This window comes from Cygnus atratus, unplaced genomic scaffold, assembly GCF_013377495.2.
Source record: "Cygnus atratus isolate AKBS03 ecotype Queensland, Australia unplaced genomic scaffold, CAtr_DNAZoo_HiC_assembly HiC_scaffold_47, whole genome shotgun sequence".
Lineage (NCBI taxonomy): Eukaryota > Metazoa > Chordata > Aves > Anseriformes > Anatidae > Cygnus > Cygnus atratus.
Genome location: NW_026110073.1, coordinates 111,516 through 128,408, shown reverse-complemented (window position 1 = coordinate 128,408; position 16,893 = coordinate 111,516). Strand labels below are relative to the sequence as shown.

General features: G+C 69.7%; 1 protein-coding gene across 3 annotated transcripts; it reads right to left on the bottom strand.

Moving 5' to 3' along the window:
* Nucleotides 1-998: 998 nt before the first annotated feature.
* On the bottom strand, nt 999-16,156 carry LOC118251767 (gastrula zinc finger protein XlCGF57.1-like). 3 transcript variants are annotated; one of them, XM_050716863.1, is made up of 6 exons: nt 8,535-8,636; nt 5,743-5,905; nt 5,306-5,455; nt 4,843-4,941; nt 4,491-4,589; nt 999-3,739 (listed from the first exon to the last, which is right to left on the bottom strand). In XM_050716863.1, the coding sequence occupies exons 2-6, from the start codon at nt 5,819-5,821 to the stop codon at nt 2,430-2,432; spliced, it is 1,737 nt and encodes a 578-aa protein (XP_050572820.1). In that variant the 5' UTR covers nt 5,822-5,905; nt 8,535-8,636; the 3' UTR covers nt 999-2,429. The 3 variants fall into 3 exon arrangements, with proteins under 3 accessions (XP_050572820.1, XP_050572819.1, XP_050572821.1); XM_050716862.1 differs by having other exon boundaries at nt 1,026-3,742; XM_050716864.1 differs by lacking the exons at nt 4,491-4,589; nt 4,843-4,941; nt 5,306-5,455; nt 5,743-5,905; nt 8,535-8,636 and adding exons at nt 13,939-14,890; nt 15,193-15,306; nt 15,534-15,660; nt 16,058-16,156 and having other exon boundaries at nt 1,053-3,486.
* Between the last annotated feature and the right edge of the window lie 737 nt (nt 16,157-16,893).

The window sequence follows — 16,893 nt, the reverse complement described above, 5'->3', positions numbered from 1 at the left end:
TCTGGACACTGCTCCAGGGCCTCGATGTCCTTCTTGTAGTGAGGGGCCCAAAGCTGAACACAAGCACTCGAGGTACGGCCTCACCAGAGCAGAGCACAGGGGGACGATCACCTCCCTGCTCCTGCTGGCTGCACTACTCCTGACACAAGCCAGGAATGCCGTTGGCCTTGTTGGCCACCGTGGGCACACTGCCGGCTCATGCCCAGGCGAGCATCAATCAGCACCCCCAGATCCTTTTCCTCTGCACAGCTTCCCAGCCACTCTGCCCCAAGCCTGTAGCGCTGCACGGGGTTGTTGTGGCCAAAGTGCAGGACCCAGCACTGAGCCATGCTGAACCTCATCCCTTGGCCTCTGCCCACCGACCCATCCTGTCCAGGTCCCTCTGCAGGGCCTTCCTACCCTCGGGCAGATCGACACTCACGCCCAGCTTGGTGCCACCTGGAAGCTGACTGGGGGTGCGCTCGGTGCCTCCCCCAGAGCACTGATGACAATATCAGCGAAGTGGCCCCATGCTGAGCCCTGGGGACGCCGCAGTCCAAGGGCTGTAAGCAGGCACGGTGCTCTGTCCCCGTGGTGCTCCCGCAGGGCTGGGGGCAGCTCGCTCCCCGCTGCGCACCCTCAGCTCCCCGCGCTGCTCCCTGCTGCCTGTGCTGCTGCGGCCAGCCTCCATCCCACAGCATCGCTCCAGCAACCTGCCACCCCCGTTCCCAGCCTTGCAGAGGAAGCAGAAAGTGCACGGCCAGACCGCCAGCTTCCGCAGCACCTGCGTGCTCGTGCTCGTGGCAGCGTGGGCTCAGCGACCACCCCGGCACTGCCGGCTGGGATTTGCACGGCTGCACCCGCTGTGGGGGCGCTTGTCCCACGAGGAGCTCCACCTGCCTGTGACTGCACCGGTGACCGCAGATTTGGGGGTGTTTGGGGCGCCCCCAGCTCCTGGGGCTGATGGTGTGCGCTGCCCTGCGACCGAGGGGCGTTGGGTGAGGAGAAAGGACAGGCGGCATGTCCTAACGGGAACACTGCCCCCTCGTGCTTGTTTCCACTTTTTATTAGTTCCTAGATTAGAAAAAAGAAAAAAAAAAAAAAGGAAATATAAATACACGTGGTCCTTGCTGCGCTGGTCACCGGGGGTCTCCCACACGTGGCAGCCCCCAGACCACAGCAGTGGTAGCAGTGACACCAGGCGGCCCTGGTCCCCTCCCCGAGGCACCGTGGGCAGCGGCTTAGCAGCACCCCAGTGAGGCAGGATCAGTGCTGCTAGCCCATTTTACGGATGGGGAAACTGAGGCAAGGCATTTACAGAGCTGCCATGTGCCACCCAGACAGCAGCTCCCAGCTCGCGGCCCCCCACCCCAAAGGCAGCCCCCAGGGACTGTGGGTGCCCATCAGTGGAGGTGCCCAGGGTTGGGGTGCTCGGGGCTTTGAGCACCATGAGCCCCAGGGGGAGACGTCCCTGTGCATGGCAGGGGTGGGATGGGGTGGTCTTTGTGGGTCTGGTCCCCCCGAATTGCTCTGTGGCTCTGTGGACAGCACGGCTCGGTAACTGCACGATGTGAGCTGTGGGAGCCTCCCCCGGGACAAGGGGGGCTGCTGAGCCTGGGGGGCAGAGGGACAGGAGCCAACAGCAGCGCCTGTGCCAGGGAAGGGAAGGAGCACGCTGCAGCAGTGCTCCCCACTGGCCCATGCCGATGTGCCTGGGATACATGTGAGGAGAAACGACGGCTCCTACTGCAAAAATCGCCCCTCTCCTACCCAGCAAGGAAGGGTGGGTGTCCCGCTGCAGCACAGGGAGGGTGGCACAGGGACATGGGGGGAGGCCATGCAGCTGCTGGTACCCAAGCGAGGGGACAGAGGAGGTGGCGAGGGGACAACGCGGTGCTGGCCGGGCAGGGTGACCCGAAGCCATCTTCAGACACCCCCCCCGGCACCTCTCCTGTACCAGTTCCTAACCCGGAGCTGGGGCACCTCGCTGGGGTGCGTGGTGGCCCCATGCCTGGGGCTGCGCCACCGCCACGCACCCGGCACACTGCACCAACCACCAGCCCTGCGCAAACAGCCTGCGAGCTCCAGCCTGGCACGGGGAGGTGAGAGCACCCACGGTGCCAGGTCTAGCTTGGGCCCCGGCCCCGGTCCTGGCCGTGCATGAAGAAGCTCAGGGCCCCTTTACCACCAGCAGCAGGGGAATGGCCACACTCTGCCCCCCAGCATCCCCCAGGGCCAGGCTCAAGCCCTCGTCTGTGCTCCGTGTGCCGGGCACGCTGACAGCGTGCCGTGAGGGTGCCGCGCTTGCTCCGGGGCGAGCTGGCTCTGCAGCAGTGTCCCAGCGCGCCACCAACACCACAGCAGGCCTGGGTCCCAAAATTGCTGTGCCATTCCCCCTGTCTGCTCCATCTGCAGAGACGTGCACAGAGCTCTGCGACTTCTGCCAGCTCCTACTTGTACTTGGACAGGGCCTCCAGCGGCACCTGGAGCTGGGTGCAGGACACGAGCAGCGGGTGCACGGGGAGGAAGGGGCTGAAGGACTCCCCGTCCCGGTAGCAGGACAGGAGCCGCTCCTCCGTGTGCGTGCCCTGGTGCACGGTCAGCTCCTTCTTGTGGCTGAAGATCTTGCCACACTCGGTGCAGGGGTAGACCCGCTCTACCGTGTGGGTGAGGTGGTGCGTCCGCAGGTTGCCCTTGTACTTGAAGCTCTTCCCGCACTCCAGGCAGGTGAAGGGACGCTCGCCCGTGTGGATGCGCTTGTGCTTCATCAGCGTGGTCTTGAGGTTGAAGGTCTTGCCGCACTCGGGGCAGACGAAGGGGCGCTCGCCGGTGTGGATGCGCTGGTGGGTGATGAGCGTGCCCTTGCGGTTGAAGCTCTTGCCGCACTCGGTGCAGGTGAAGGGCTTCTCGCCCGTGTGGATGCGCTGGTGCTTGATCAGCTCGCCGTTGTGGCTGAAGCACTTGCCGCAGTCGGCGCAGGCGAAGGGGCGCTCGCCCGTGTGGATGCGCTGGTGCCGCGTCAGGTCGCCGTTGCGGCTGAAGCTCTTCCCGCACTCGCTGCAGCCGAAGGGCCGGTCGCCGACGTGGATCTTCTGGTGTAGGATGAAGGTCTTCTTGGCGCAGAAGCCCTTGCCGCACTCGGCGCAGATGAAAGGCCGCTCGCCGCGGTGGATCTTCTGGTGCGTGATGAAGTTGGCCTTGCGGTTGAAGCTCTTGCCGCACTCGGTGCAGGAGAAGGGCTTCTCGCCCGTGTGGATGCGCTGGTGCAGGATGAAGGTCTGCTTGGAGCAGAAGCTCTTCCCGCAGACGGTGCACTCGAAGGGCTTCTCGCCCGTGTGGATGCGCTGGTGCCGCATCAGGTCGCCCTTCTGGCTGAAGCTCTTCCCGCAGACGGTGCAGGCGAAGGGCTTCTCCCCGGTGTGCACGCGGAGGTGGGTGATGAGGTTCCCCCGGTGCTGGAAGCTCTTCCCGCACTCGCTGCAGGCGAAGGGCCGCTCGGTGCCGTGGCTGCGGGGCCGCCGGGCCGGCTCAGTGCCAGGTGCCGACGTGACTTTGTGCCCAGCGGTGCTCGCTGGTGGGACAGGAGCCGTGCCTGTCCCCACACAGAGCCCCCGGGGCTCGGTCACGCCGCCCCGCACCGGCTGCACCATCCACTGGCTGACACGGGGCGCAGCCTCCGGGCTTTTCTCCAGCAGAGCCGCCTCTGGTTTCACGTCCTCTGGCTCCTCCTTGGGACGCTTCTCACCTTTGCCTTCGCCACCTACTAAGAGAAGAAAGAACCCGGCCACCACCGGCACAACGCAGAGCCAGGAGCTGCGCGTGGCCCTGCGCTCCTGGGAACCCGGCACGGAGCCGAACCCATCGGCACAGGCACGGCACGGCTGCGGCACAGGGACAGCCCCGGGCATCACTGCTGGATGCAGCACTGCAACCACAGCCCAGTGCCACCGAGGCTGCCCAGGGGCTGCAGAGCCTTGGCTGCAGCGCTGGGTTAGCACTGCCAGGAGCCCCTTGGTGTGGGAGGAGCTGGAAGAAGCCAACGCACCCTCGGCACCGCAGCCAGGTAAAATGCCTCCTTCAAACCTGCCCCCACGACCAGACACATGTGCAAACTCTCATCTAAAGCCAAAACTGTGCAGAGATTGCATTTGCAGTTTAGGGCTCGAAGGGCCTGTTTTTTTGCTATGGGGGAGCCCCCAGGGGACGTGTTCAGCCCCCTCCTGTAAAACAAATTGACAGCTGAGGCTGCCCTGACAAACAGGAGAGCACCTCGGTGCTCCTCCAGGGTCGCACAAGGAGCAGTGCCCCCGGGGCTGGCAGTAGCACGGGGCCAGGGTCCCTCCCTGTGGATTTCTGCCAGGTTGGGGCAGGGGGAGGACAGCAGCACCCCCTGGCTCTCTGCCTGCCCGGCTGCTCCAGCCCTTGGCGCGGTGACTCCCAACAGCAGCCGCGCACCCAGACGCAGCACCCAGAGGCAGACACAAGCCGGGTCCCAGCCCCACAGTGCTCACCTGCACCTGCGCCTCCTGGGTCACCCAGGCCCTGGGGACACCCGATGTACGCCTCCTCCTCCGGCTCCACCTTCACAATCACTTCGGGCTTGGCATCGCCTGCGGGGGCAGAGGGCAGAGCTCTGGGGGCTGTGCTCAGCACACCCTGGGCACGGCCGCAGGCACCAGGGGCCGGATTCTGACCTTGGCTGGCAGCAGGGAGGGCAAGGGTGGGCGCTGCATGGCACCCATGGGGTGTCACCATCCCCAGGACTGCACGGGGCAGCTGCCCACAAAGGCACCGAGGGGCAGAGCAGGGAGCGTGACCCCATGGCACAGCCCCGGGCACCCCCATGTGCCCAGCCCCACTCACAGGCAGCGGGGTCAGGGGGCTCCTCCTTCTCCCGTGGGCAGCAGTCACCGTAGGAGTCGTCCTCAGGCTCGGTTTTGATGACGACCTCTGTTTTGATGCCTGTGGAAGGAAGCACCCGGCCCACACGTCCTGCTCTGGGGACGGACAGGGCCGTGCCGCTGCCACCCGCTGCTGTTGGGTCCCCGCTCTGCAGGCACCGGGAGCAGCGAGCTCGGTGCCTCCTGCAGCCAGGACCCCGGGGAACCATGGGGCTGCACCAGATGCAGGTTACTGAGGCTCCGAAGCACCCATCAATATTAAACTATCATCATCTTACCAAGTTAAATACTATTAAATACTTGTTACGCAGGGAAGGGAACTGCTGCTTTTCCTGCAGGAGGGAGTTCCCGGTTCCCGAAGGGCGCAGGGCATGCCCTGTCCCAGCACAACCCCTCTGTGCAGCGCCCTGCTCCGCGTCACTTACTGGTGTTGGGGACACCGGGGATGCTGGGGACACTGGGGATGCCAGGGGCAGCAGCCCCCGCCCCTGGGCCCTGGGGGTACCCGATGTCCGACTCGTCCTCTGGCTCCGTTTTCACCACAATCTCGTGCTTCACACCAGCCCAGCCCTTTCCTGGGGAAGAAAAAGCCAAATTTGGGTTCCCTGGACATGCGAGCAGACAGCAGCCAAGCAATGCTGCCACTCACTCCGTGGCGCTGGGATGGGCACAGAGGGGACAAAACCTCCCCCAGGGGGAACGGAGACCTCCAGTACCACCCAGCCCAGGCAGCGACCACCCCAGCGGCTCCCTGCTGCCCAGTGAGGGTCCTCACCCACCCCTGACCCCCCCCAGCAAACCGCTCCACTGGGCCCTGGGGGCAGCAGGCATGGGCAGCCCACCTGGGGGTCCCACGGCTCACCTGCACTGTGGGGGCCAGGGACTCCCCTGCGCCCCCCACCCCGGGGGTCCCCCACAAACGGCTTCTCCTCGGGCTCCATCGCCGGGGGTCTCGGGGTCCCGCCAGGAAATCCTGCCCGAGGGACAGGACAGCCGCCTCCAGCCGCGCTGCTCCCTGCGAACGCCTGCAGAGAGACCCCAGGCAGAAGTCACCCTTTGTGCCAAACCGGCCCCAAAATGCAAGCAGCGAAGCAGCACCACAGACAGCTGGGGACTGGGGGGGGCTCGGGCACAGGGGGGCTCCGGAGATCTCCAAGCTGCTTCTCCTGATGGCTGATTCCTCCCCTCCCCTTCCATCCTATCCCTTCCCCTCCCCTCTGCCTTCGGGGAGTTGCTGCTTTCAGCAGGGGAAGGCACAGGAGGAGGAGGAGGAAGAGGAAGAAGAGGAAGACCGACATGGGGGCTATGACAGCACAGAGCAGCCCAGGACAGGGCTCGGTCACCCTGCCCGCACCCCCACCTCACTCCTCGCAGCCCAGCAGCAGCGGCACAAGGTCACAGCCAAGGCACACGGCGGGGCCGGAGGGGAAGGAGGAACCGGGAGAAAACCCCGTGGAGTGCAGAGGCAGCTGCGCCCCATGAAGCCGGCAAGCTTTCCTCGGCTGCTGGGCACACTTTTCACGAAGGCACGGCGATGCGGTAGATGCAATCTCAGTGGAATTTGACACGCTGCCACGAGCAGCGCCGGGGGAAGCCCCAGAGCAGGTGAGGAGCCGCTGGGGACACCCGGTGAGGGTCGGCATCCCCAGGCACCCCCAGGCACCATGCGCTCAGGCGCCCTCCTGAGCAGGATGCAGTGGCAGTGCCCAGGGGGGATGTGGCTGCGTCCTGGCAGAGCCGCCGCCGGGCCCCACATGCCTGTGAAGGGGTCTCCAGCATCACTCCTGACCCCGTCCTGCTGAGCTGCACGTGCAGCAAACCTCCAGAGCAACGCGTGCTGGGCACCCCGGGGACGCTCCCTGCTTGTGCAACACCCCAAGGGCAGCTTCCCACGTTCACCGTGTCCTACCCGGACTTCCCCTCCGACACATGCGGACCCACATGTTACCACTCCTCGAGAAGCTCTCTGCTCCTCAGGGCACCCGGTGCTGCCACCGCCTTTGTTGGCCAAATGCTCTGTGCCCAGGGGGCCTCTGGCAAACTGCACGTAACCACGGAGCGACCTGGAGCAGGAGCAGGAGCAGGGTCCTCGTCCCTCATCCCGCCAGCCCCGTGCCCCGTCCTGAACCTTGCTTTCCCTCCCACTTGGTGCCATGTCCCCGCGGTGCAGAGCGTGTCCTGCCTTCCACCTAACCGCGGCACCGGGAGCCACCGGGCAGAGCGTGAGCCGAGGCAGGACCTGCTGCCGTGGCCGCTGCCCACCCACGCCAAGGCCGCCCCGCAGCCAGCCCAGCACCAGTGCTCCGAGCCAAGAGGACCTGGCGCTGCCGGGGATGCCCGGAGGTGGCACGGGGCCGGGAGGGCGCGCGGGCAGGCACGGAGCTCAGCCGGGGCTGGAGGGAGCAGGGTGCAGGGGTTGTCCAGCTCGGTCCTGCTTTCAGACAAGAGAGGGGTTGTTCTGGGGGGGCTCTCCCCGAGGTGCCCCCCACCCCCCGCTAGCTCGCCCGCTGGCACTGGCGCAAGTCCGTCCTGGGGCCAGGGCATTTCTGATGAGCTCCAGCAGGCGCCAGCCGGGGCCGGGCACGGGTTCTGCCCGCGTTACCTGCGCCCCTTGTAGCGCAGCCCGGTGCCTCTCCCGCCCCACATCCATCCCCCCAGCACCTCCCGGTGCCCCGGGAAAGCGCCCGGTGCCGCGCCGCAGCGCCCGGACCCCCGCCCGTCCCCTCCCCGCTCCTTCGTGCCAGGACCTGGGGGCAGCCGGGTCCCGAGGCAGCGCAGCCGGTGCGCTCGCCGTGCCGTGCCGGGCCGTGCCGAGCCGTGCCGAGCCGTGCCGGGCCGAGCCGTGCCGGGCCGTGCCGAGCCGTGCCGTGCCGGGCCGAGCCGTGCCGTGCCGAGCCGTGCCGTGCCGGGCCGTGCCGTGCCGGGCCGAGCCGTGCCGAGCCGTGCCGAGCCGTGCTGTGCCGAGCCGTGCCGTGCCGGGCCGTGCCGTGCCGGGCCGAGCCGTGCCGTGCCGTGCCGAGCCGTGCCGGGCCGAGCCCGCGGCTCTCCCAAAGCCGTGCCTGCTGCCGGCAGAGCCGCGCGGGGAGGACGGGAGCCGGCGGCTCGCGCAGGGGGCGCCGCTCGTAGCGGGGGCACGGCCCCAGCCTGGCTCCAGCCCCACCGGGGACCGGCGGCACCGGCAGGCGGCGAGCCCCGAGCACGCACCGCAAGCGGCGTTTTGCGGTATTAACGGGTGTTCCTCGGGTCTGGCGCTGTACGCCCCAGGGAGGGGTCGCACGCCGCTGGCTCCGAGCGCCCGGCCGGGGCCGGACAGCAGCGGGGGGGGGCCCGGGGGCCGGGGGGGGCGGCGGGTGCCGGAGCCCCCTGGCACCGCCCCGGGTACCCTCGGGCCCCGCTTCCCCCCCCGCGGCACCGGCCCCGTCCCCGGCTCCCCGTGCCCCCCCGGCGCCCCCCGTTTTTTTTTTGGGGGGGGGTCGCACGAGCGGCACCCGCACCGCGCGCACCGCGCTCCAGCCCCGCGGTCCCAGCGCACCGCGCACGACGGGCACCGGGGCTGGGGGGGGGTTGGGGTGGGGGGGGCCGCGCCCCCCGGTTCTCCTCCCGGTGCCCCCCCCCGAACCCCGGCCGGCCCCGTGCCCCCCGCCCCGCTCTCACCGGCGGCGCTCAGAGGGGCGGCGGCTCGGGCATCGCCGCCGATGGCCGCCGACCGCGGGACCGCACCGGGGCGGGCGCACGGGGCGAGGCAGACAAAGGGCCGCCCCGCTGCACGCCGGGAGTTGTAGTCCGCCCCGCCGCCCCCCCGGTACCGGCACGGCCCCGCCGCCCCCCCGGTACCGGCACGGCCCCGGCCCCGGCACCGCCCCGGCGCGCCTCAGCCCTCCGCAGGGCACCGGGGGGGACTCGGGGGGAGGCTGGAGCCCGGCCGGAGGGGGGCTCGCCGGGGGGGGGCTCACCGGGGGGGGGACTCGCCGCGGGGGGGCTCGCCGCGGGGCTCAGCCGCTGCTGCCACGGGCAAACGGGCCGGGTACGGGGGGCGCGGTGCGGCGTGCTGCCCGGGGCTGGCGGCCCACAGAGCCTGCAAGCAGCGAGTGCCACCGGCAACCGCTTCCACCCCCTGCCCCCGGGCGGGGAACGGGGCTGGGGGCTGCGGTCAGGCCCTGACGCTTCGTCCCCGCCGCTCCCTCACGGGCCCTCTCTGCCCCTGCTCCCCGTGGGGTCGCTCCCACGGGATGCCGGCCTTCCCGAGCTGAGCCTGCGGGGGCTTCAGGAACTGCTCCCACAGGGCTCCGTACCACGGGGTCCATCCCCCAGGAGCAAACTGCTCCAGCACGGGTCCCCCACGGGCGGCAGCTCCCCCCAGGCCCCCTGCTCCTGCGTGGGCTCCTCTCCACGGGCAGCACAGCGGGGACCTGCCCACAACACCCGTGCAGGCAGCGCACGCTGGGACACCGCTGCAGCCCCCAGCCCTGGTCCCATCGCCCCACAAACATTGCGGCCGGGGCCACCTCCCCTCCCTTCTACCCACCTGGAAATGGGGACACGGGGGGGGCACAGGGTGAGGGACCCCCTGGGAGAGCCCCGGACACTGGTAGGGCTGGGAGGTGGCTACAGAGGGGCAGGCAGCACGAGGGCTCCTGCACCCCAAAAGCGCTGGTCCAGCTCAGAGCAGGGCATGCTGCGGAGGCACTGGCATGGGGATGCGCACGTAGGAGGAGAGAAATAACAACGGTAACACAAGTAGGACGGCGGAGGAGACGATGAGCAAAAGCCTCCCGCCCCGGGGCTTCTCACCCTGCTGTACCCAGCTGTGTGGGCACTGGGGCTGGTATGGGGATGTCTCCCCACCAGCTCCACCACGCATCCCTCGGAGCAGGGAAGGGCAGCCAGGTGCAGAGCTCGGCGGGCACCCAGAGGCTGCCCCCACCGTGGTTGTTTCCTGGCCTCAGTGCTGGGAGCGAAGCCTCAGGCGTAACTTGGCCGAGGCGTTGCATCAGGGGCCAGCTGCAGCTCCCTGCCCCACGGAGGAATTTTGGGTCCTGTTGCTCTGTCACATTCTGCGCTCCTGGCATGAAGCTGGAGCCAGGGCGTCCTGAGCAGCTGGGGTGACACCAGGGCACAGATGACAGCCAAGCGACTGGGTCAGCTTTGGGATGGTGGCACGCTCCCAGCCAGAGGGCAGCAGGCACCCAGGAGGGGACAGGGAGCAGCGAGGTGACAGAAGGAAAGAGAGGGAAGCGGCCAAATACCATTGAGGAGACTGGGAGCAGGGCCAGCAGGAGCAGGACCGGAGCCAGAAGACGCCCGTTCTGCCCCTGCCATGCTGCTGAATGTGGCCAAGCCGTCACCTCCCACAGGCTCCAGGCATTTAAGTCCACACGTGGAGCCAGCCACTGTGCCGGCGAGCCAGGTTTTGTGAACATCAGCCCCAAAAAATGGGGCCAGGGCAAAGCCTGGGTCACGCCGGCCCCCTGCCAGCTCCGGCGCAGCTGCACCACGACTGCTGCCCCACGTGGCCCCACGCTCGCAGCAGTGCCGACCTGCAGGTCCTCACGCTGTGTCCTCATGTGGCTGCAGCCATGTGCAGCGGGCACCCGTCCTGCTGCACCGCAGTGTTTTGGGACCAGCACCCGGCTGCCTTCACCGCCACCGCCGTGCTCCGCTCCTGGCAGCGCTATGGAGGAGGGCGCTCGCACCCACGACAGCCCCGGGATCAGTTTCTCTGTTTCTGCAGTTTCTGTGATTGGCCAATATTCTACAGCCAGTAAAAACGAAAATTATGGTGCCATCCACTGAGCTTGGTACAACAGCACGGCCAACAGCAGCAGAGCTCCGGCTGGCAGAGGGGGCAAACGTCCTCCACGAGACGGACGCGGTGCGCGGCAGTGTTGCAGCGAGCGCGTGCTGCTGGGAGCACTGCGGCTCCCGAGGGAAAAGGCCCTGCCACTGCGGCTGGATTAACGCGGAGATTTATCAGGTCTTTGTCTGAGCTCGCACGTGCCCTGAGACCAGCAGGATGTGAGCACTGCACAGCCTCCTGCGCCTGAGCAGATGGCGCTTGGCCACGGTCCCTGGGATGCGCAGCTGCAGCAAGGGCAGTGTCCCGGCTCCGTGGTCCCCAGGGCCCTGGGGACACCCAACGGCAGGGGCTGTGGCAGGGGCTGGCCCCGGGGCTGGGGGGGGCACAGCAGGGGGTGCAGAACGGCCGTGCCCCCCGGGAGCGCTGCGTGGGGCCAGAGTGGGATGCTGGACCGGCTGGGCTGGGTGGCGGCAGGATGCAGGGCGGTGATGCTGGCGCAGCCTGGAGGCGGTGTGTTCCTGATGGCACCCAGGAAGCAACGCAGGGTCCCGCTCAGAGCCACCCATCGACCGCTCGGTGCTGCTCAGGCTTCGGTGCATCCTGGTGGCTCTGCAGAGGGGAGCAGCACCCCCGAGCAGGTCCCCCCAGCACCATCCTGCCCCATCCCAGCAGCAAGGAGCCACACACCACACAGGGCAAAACGAGCACCCCCAGGTGCTGCAGGACAAGAGCCCGTGCCAGGAGCAGCCCCAGCGCAGCCCTGGGACGCCCCAGAGCAGGGGAACCCCCCGGGACCTGCGCCTCCTCTTGGGGCAGCTCAGGGGGTGGCGGGGTGGTGACCCACGGGAGGCTGCTCCTCGCCCCAGCTCTCACCGGGGGCCAAGCCCCTTTTAGGGCAGCAGACCCGAGGCGCCAGGAAGGCTGCTTGTCCCTGGATGTCCCCAGACCCTGCTAAGTCAAGTGTCAGCACTGCCGCACCTACGTGGGGCGCCATGGCACAAAATGCCACAGGCCTTGGGCTGGCGCGGGCACCCCGTGCACCCAGGAACAGCGGCTGGGGGCAGAGGGCTGCACAGCCGGGCACCACAAGCCACGCTCAGCCTTGCTCAAGGGCAGGAGCCAGGAGCCTTGGCACGTCCTCCAGAGCCACCTGCATCCTCTTCCTCCCTGCAGTCAGCAAACGCGCCCGCCCGGGGCTGCAAGCCGCTGGCACTTGGCCAGCCACTTCCAACCCGCTGCTCCTTGTGCCCGCACCTCCCTCGCTGGCTGGCGCCCTGGCAGGACACAGAGGGGCAGCAGGCACGGTCGCGGCGCAGCTCCTGGAGCTCACGGAGCATCAGGCACCCTGTGGGCAGGGGCACGGCCCGGCATGGGCACTGCTCACCGCAGCCTCCCCGGTGCCCCTCGCCTCCGCGGCCATCCAGGAACGGAGACGCCCGGGGCTCCCGGCAGCGATGCAGCGGGGACCAGGCGAGGCAGGGCACAGCAGCCAGGAGCGGGCAGCAAACCCCTCACCCCTCCCTGCATCGCTCCTGCTCCTCTCCATCCACCCGGCCCGGGGGGCACCGGTTCACCCAAACAGCCACGTGTCTGCAAAAGGACTTTATTAGGCTACGAAAATACACAAACCATCCTCATAATTAAGTGACACCACGCCCCACGACTTAAAGTAGACGCTACCCCAGGTGATGGTACCCAAGGGAAAAGCCACCATCCCGTCCCCCAGGCCAGGAGCCCACCCGGGCAGTGCCAGCAGCGGGTCCCTGCCTTGGTGACCGGTAGGAGAGGACAGAGGGGAGCAGCACGCAGAGCCTCACGGCGCACCCGATGAAGCCTGCCTTCACCCCAGGGGCCACGGAGGAAGCACGCAGCACCACACAGCAGTTCCTAGGAAGGGGCACCCCAAAGCCGCAGGGTTTGGGCACGAGCCCGGAGGGGCTGGGCAGCACACAGCTCGTCCCAGAAGGGAAAACCCTCCCTGGGGGAGCACCGGCCGGATCCTGAGCCAGGGCTGCACCGCTCCCGTGGCACAGGCGCTTTTCCCCGAGGCCGGCACAACGCAGCTCGCGGAACAGCAGCGCTCCTGCCCTCCCTCGCTGTGGCACGAGCCTGCCGAGGCCGGGCGCAGGCTGGGAGCTGTAGTGCAGGCTCCAGCCACGCTGGCGCGGTGCTCAGCCACGCAGCCGGTGCTCAGTCACACTCTGAGTTGGTCGGAGCCCATGCAAGAGCTGTGTGCCAGTGCTGCAGGAGCAGGGCAGGCACCAGAGTCCCGGACACCTGCGCTGCAGGACACACGGACAGCGGGGTGCACGGATGGATGGACACCTCCCCGTGCCAGGCTCTGGCAGGCAAGCAGCCCAGCCGGCTGCGCTCTCCCAGCACCAGCGGGGCTGCCAAACCCCCGCCACCCCGCCGGCTGCATGGGGAGCAAAAGCTCCCGGAGCGCAGCACAGCCAGGAAGGGCTCCTGGGCCTGGGAAGGGGGCGATGCCGGTGAGCGGGGCTGGGGCACGCAGCGGGTCTGGTGCCGTGCAGTGCGGGCAGCCCCAGGGGCCAGGGGCACGGGGTCCTCGTCCTGCCCCTCGGTGTTGATCCTGATGTGGAGGCCAGCCCGCTCTCCTTCACCGAGGTGGGGTCTGCAGCAGCTGGCACTCAGGCCGGGGGTACCCTGTTCAGGGCCCCCCTCCCATGGTCCCAGCCTCCCACAGGCAGGGCCACGTCCTGGGGGGCTGCTCGGGAGTGGGAGAGGCTGTGGCCTCCCCAAAGCGGCCACAGGAGCCTCCCCTCACTTGCACTGCACAGCCCCGAGGTGCTGGGGTCAGGAGGTAGCTCAAGGTCCTGGGAATGGGGCAGGGGTCCTGGGTGCTGCCCCCCAGTGCTCCCAGCCCAATGCGGGCAGCCAGGGGCTGAGTGGCAGCAGGGAGCCTGCCCTGCGAGCAGGGCCCAGGTCTCAAACCTCCCCTCTGCCCTGCCAGCCGGGGGCAGAGCAGCACGGGGTCTTTCCAGCTCGGCTGCAGCCGCCCAGGCTCCACGCTCCTGTCGCTCTCCTGGCTTTGAGCACAGACGAAGACACCCGGGCAGCTCCGCCGGCTGCCAGGAGGCTGCTGCTTCCCAGCCCCGCCTGGGCACCAGGGGAAGCACCCAGGGTGGGAATTCCTTGAGGTCCTGAGGGGTCAGGGTGAAGTCCCAAGCCACGTTTGAGAGCTACGGCCGCCCGTCCGGCGGGTCGCCCCCCGTGCCGAAGGTCCCGCTGTCCCCATGCGCCCGCAGGTGCAGGAGCAGCTTGCTCTTGGAGCTGAAGCCCAGCCTGCACTGGGCGCAGGCAAAAGTCTTGTAGCGCCGGTGGAGCTTCTTGTGCGTGATGAGGTTGGCCTTGTTGCAGAAGGCCTTGTCGCACTGGGTGCAGGCGTAGGGCCGCTCGCCCGTGTGCACGCGCTGGTGCACCAGCAGGTTCCCGCTGCGGCTGAAGCTGCGGCCGCAGACGGGGCACTTGTGGGAGCGCTCGGGCGCGTGGCTGCGCTGGTGGATCATCAGGCTCTCCTTCCAGCTGAAGCTGCGGCCGCAGCGCCTGCAGACGAAGGGCCGCTCCTCGACGTGGGTGGCCCGGTGCCGGCTCAGGCTGGCCTCGTCCTCGAAGCGCTTCTCGCACTCGGGGCACTGGTGCGGCGCGGCGGCCGCGTGCTCCTGGCGGTGCGCCTGCAGGTCCCGCTTGTGGCGGAAGCGCCGGCCGCAGAGCGCGCAGGGGTAGCTGCCCTCGCCCGCGTGGCAGGCCCGGTGCCGCAGCAGGTCCCCTCTCAGGCAGAAGGTGCAGCCGCACTCGGCGCAGGCGTGCTGGTGCCGGCCCCGGTGCTTCTTGTGCGTCAGGAGGTTGCGGTGGTGCTGGAAAACCTTCCCGCAGGCTGCGCACTCGTGGGTGGGCGCCGGGCCGAGGTGCTCGCCCTGGTGTGCGCCCAGGCTGGCCGCGTCCTCGAAGTTCTCCCCGCAGGTGCCGCAGATGAGGAGCCCCCCGGCCGCCGCCGGCTCCAGCGGCCGCTCGCCCCGCTCCCACGCCCCCATCCTCCCGGGGGAGCCCCAGGTCCCTGCCTCGCACCAGCCAGGGCACAGAGGGGGGCACCCCAGCTCCTCGGCACCCCCGGCCAGCGGCGCAGGTGGGACCCAGTGTCCCTGGTCACCGTCCCCAGGCGGGTCCTCGCCAGACGTCCTGCCCCGGGCAGCTGCAGGGAGCGGAGGCACAGCATCAGGGAAGTGTCCCAGCAGTGTCCCCCCAGCCCGACGAAGCCACCACGTGGGCAGCACCAGCCCCTCCCCTGGGCGCAGCGCTGCAGCCTCCCCTCACCCCTCTGGTGCCACGGGGTGGAGGGCCTGGGGAAGGCCAAGCTGCGACGCCCCCACCTCTGCCTGGAGCCGCCGGCCTCACGGCACAGCTCGGGGCTCCTGCCCACGACGCACGGAACCTGCCCCAGCTTCCAGCCCGCTGTCCCCAGGCACCGGGGGGGCTGCACCCCACATCACTCACCAATGCCAGCGGTGTCGGGAGTTGCTCCGTCCCCATCACCAGGGGGAGCCCCCCCGCACGGCTCCTCCTCAGGCTCCATTTTGTGGATGAGCTTGGATGAGACGTCAACAGAGCCTGCGTGGGGGAGAAACCCCTCAGTATCCCCCGGAGCATACCCGGGGAGTGTCACCGCCACCAGAGACCCCGGGGACATGCCAGGGGTGCCAACAGTGCCACCCAAAGCTGCTGGTGCCAGCCCCAGCAGTGGCACTGAAGCTGGGAGCAGTGGGGCTGGGGTGCCCAGAGCGCTGCCCACACGCATTTTTGGCCAGCCCGGGCCCCGGCGCACGGCTCCTCCTTACCCAGGCAGGCGACCAGGTCGTAGTTGTCCATCATCACCTCCTGGTACAGCTCCCGCTGCCACGCCGCCAGCTCTACCCACTCCTCGGGGGAGAAGTAGATGGCCACGTCCTCAAACGCCACTGCAGCCTGGAAAGCAAAGCCGGGGCTGAGGGGCCTGGGGGTCCAGCGGCTCCATCCCCGCCCGCTGCTCCCCGCGGGATGTGGCACCCGCAGTGCCCGGGGGACACGCGGGGCCGTGGCGTGTCACGGTTCCCGGAGCATCCCCATCCCATCCCGTCCCCTTCCCCATCCCCATCCCGTCCCCGTCCCCGTCCCCACCCGCGGGCTGCCCGGACCCCGGCCGGGCAGGGTCTGTGCGCTCAGCACGCAGGGCACGGCACAGCCCGGCCCGCAGCTACCGGGCCAGAACCGGGCACCGGGACGAGAAGGAGCTGCCCCGGGGACCGGCTAAAGGATCCTCCCCCCCCCGGAGCTCCCCCCGCCTGCCCCTCCCCTCCCGGGCGCGGGGTCCCGCGGGCCGCACCCGCTGCATCGCTGCCGCGGGCGGGAGGCGGCGGCACCGGGAGCCCCCGGCACGGGGCGGCCGCGCCGCGATGGCGCCGGCAGAGCCAACACCGGGGCGGGCCCGGAAGGGGACGGCGGGGGCGGAGCGGGGCGGGGCGGGGAGCACCGGGAGGCGGCAGCACCGGGGAGCACCGGCACCGGGGAGCATCAGCCGCGGGGAGCACCGGCACCGGGGCGCACCGGCACCGGGCGGCGTCAGCACAGGGGGCGCATCGCGCGCGGGGAGCACCGGCACCGGCAGCACCGGCACCGGGCGCCCCCCCGGCCTGCTCGCCGCTACCGATCCGGTGCTCCCCCGGCGAGGCCGGGTGCCGTTCCGGGCCTCGCCGCCCCGCAGCCGCCGCTTTGGGCAGGCGGGGACCCCGCTGCGCCGCCCCGGCACCGTCCCGGTGGCGGCAGGGAGAGCCCCCGGTACCGGCGGTCCTGGCACCGATAGCGGCGGTGCCGGCACCCGGGCCGTGGCAGAGGCCGGAGCAGGCGGCGGCCGGGCCCCGTCCTCGCCAGCAGCGCCCTGCCCGGCTGCGCACCCCGGGATCCGCGCCCGGCCCCGGCCGGTGCCCCCCGGCCCTTGGACGTGCCGGAGCCGCCCTGCACGGGCAGCCCGGGGGTTACCGGTGCCCGCAGGAGCCCGCTGCGAGAAACGGCCCGCGTCGGGCTCCGGGGCCGGCAGAGCCCTGCCCTGCCCGCAGCCCTGTCCGGGAGCCCCCCGCGCCCCCAGCTCCGGGCCCGGAGCGGGCAGCCCCCCCTGGGCGCTTCCCCACGCAGCCCCGGCAGCACCGGCAGCACCGTCCCCGC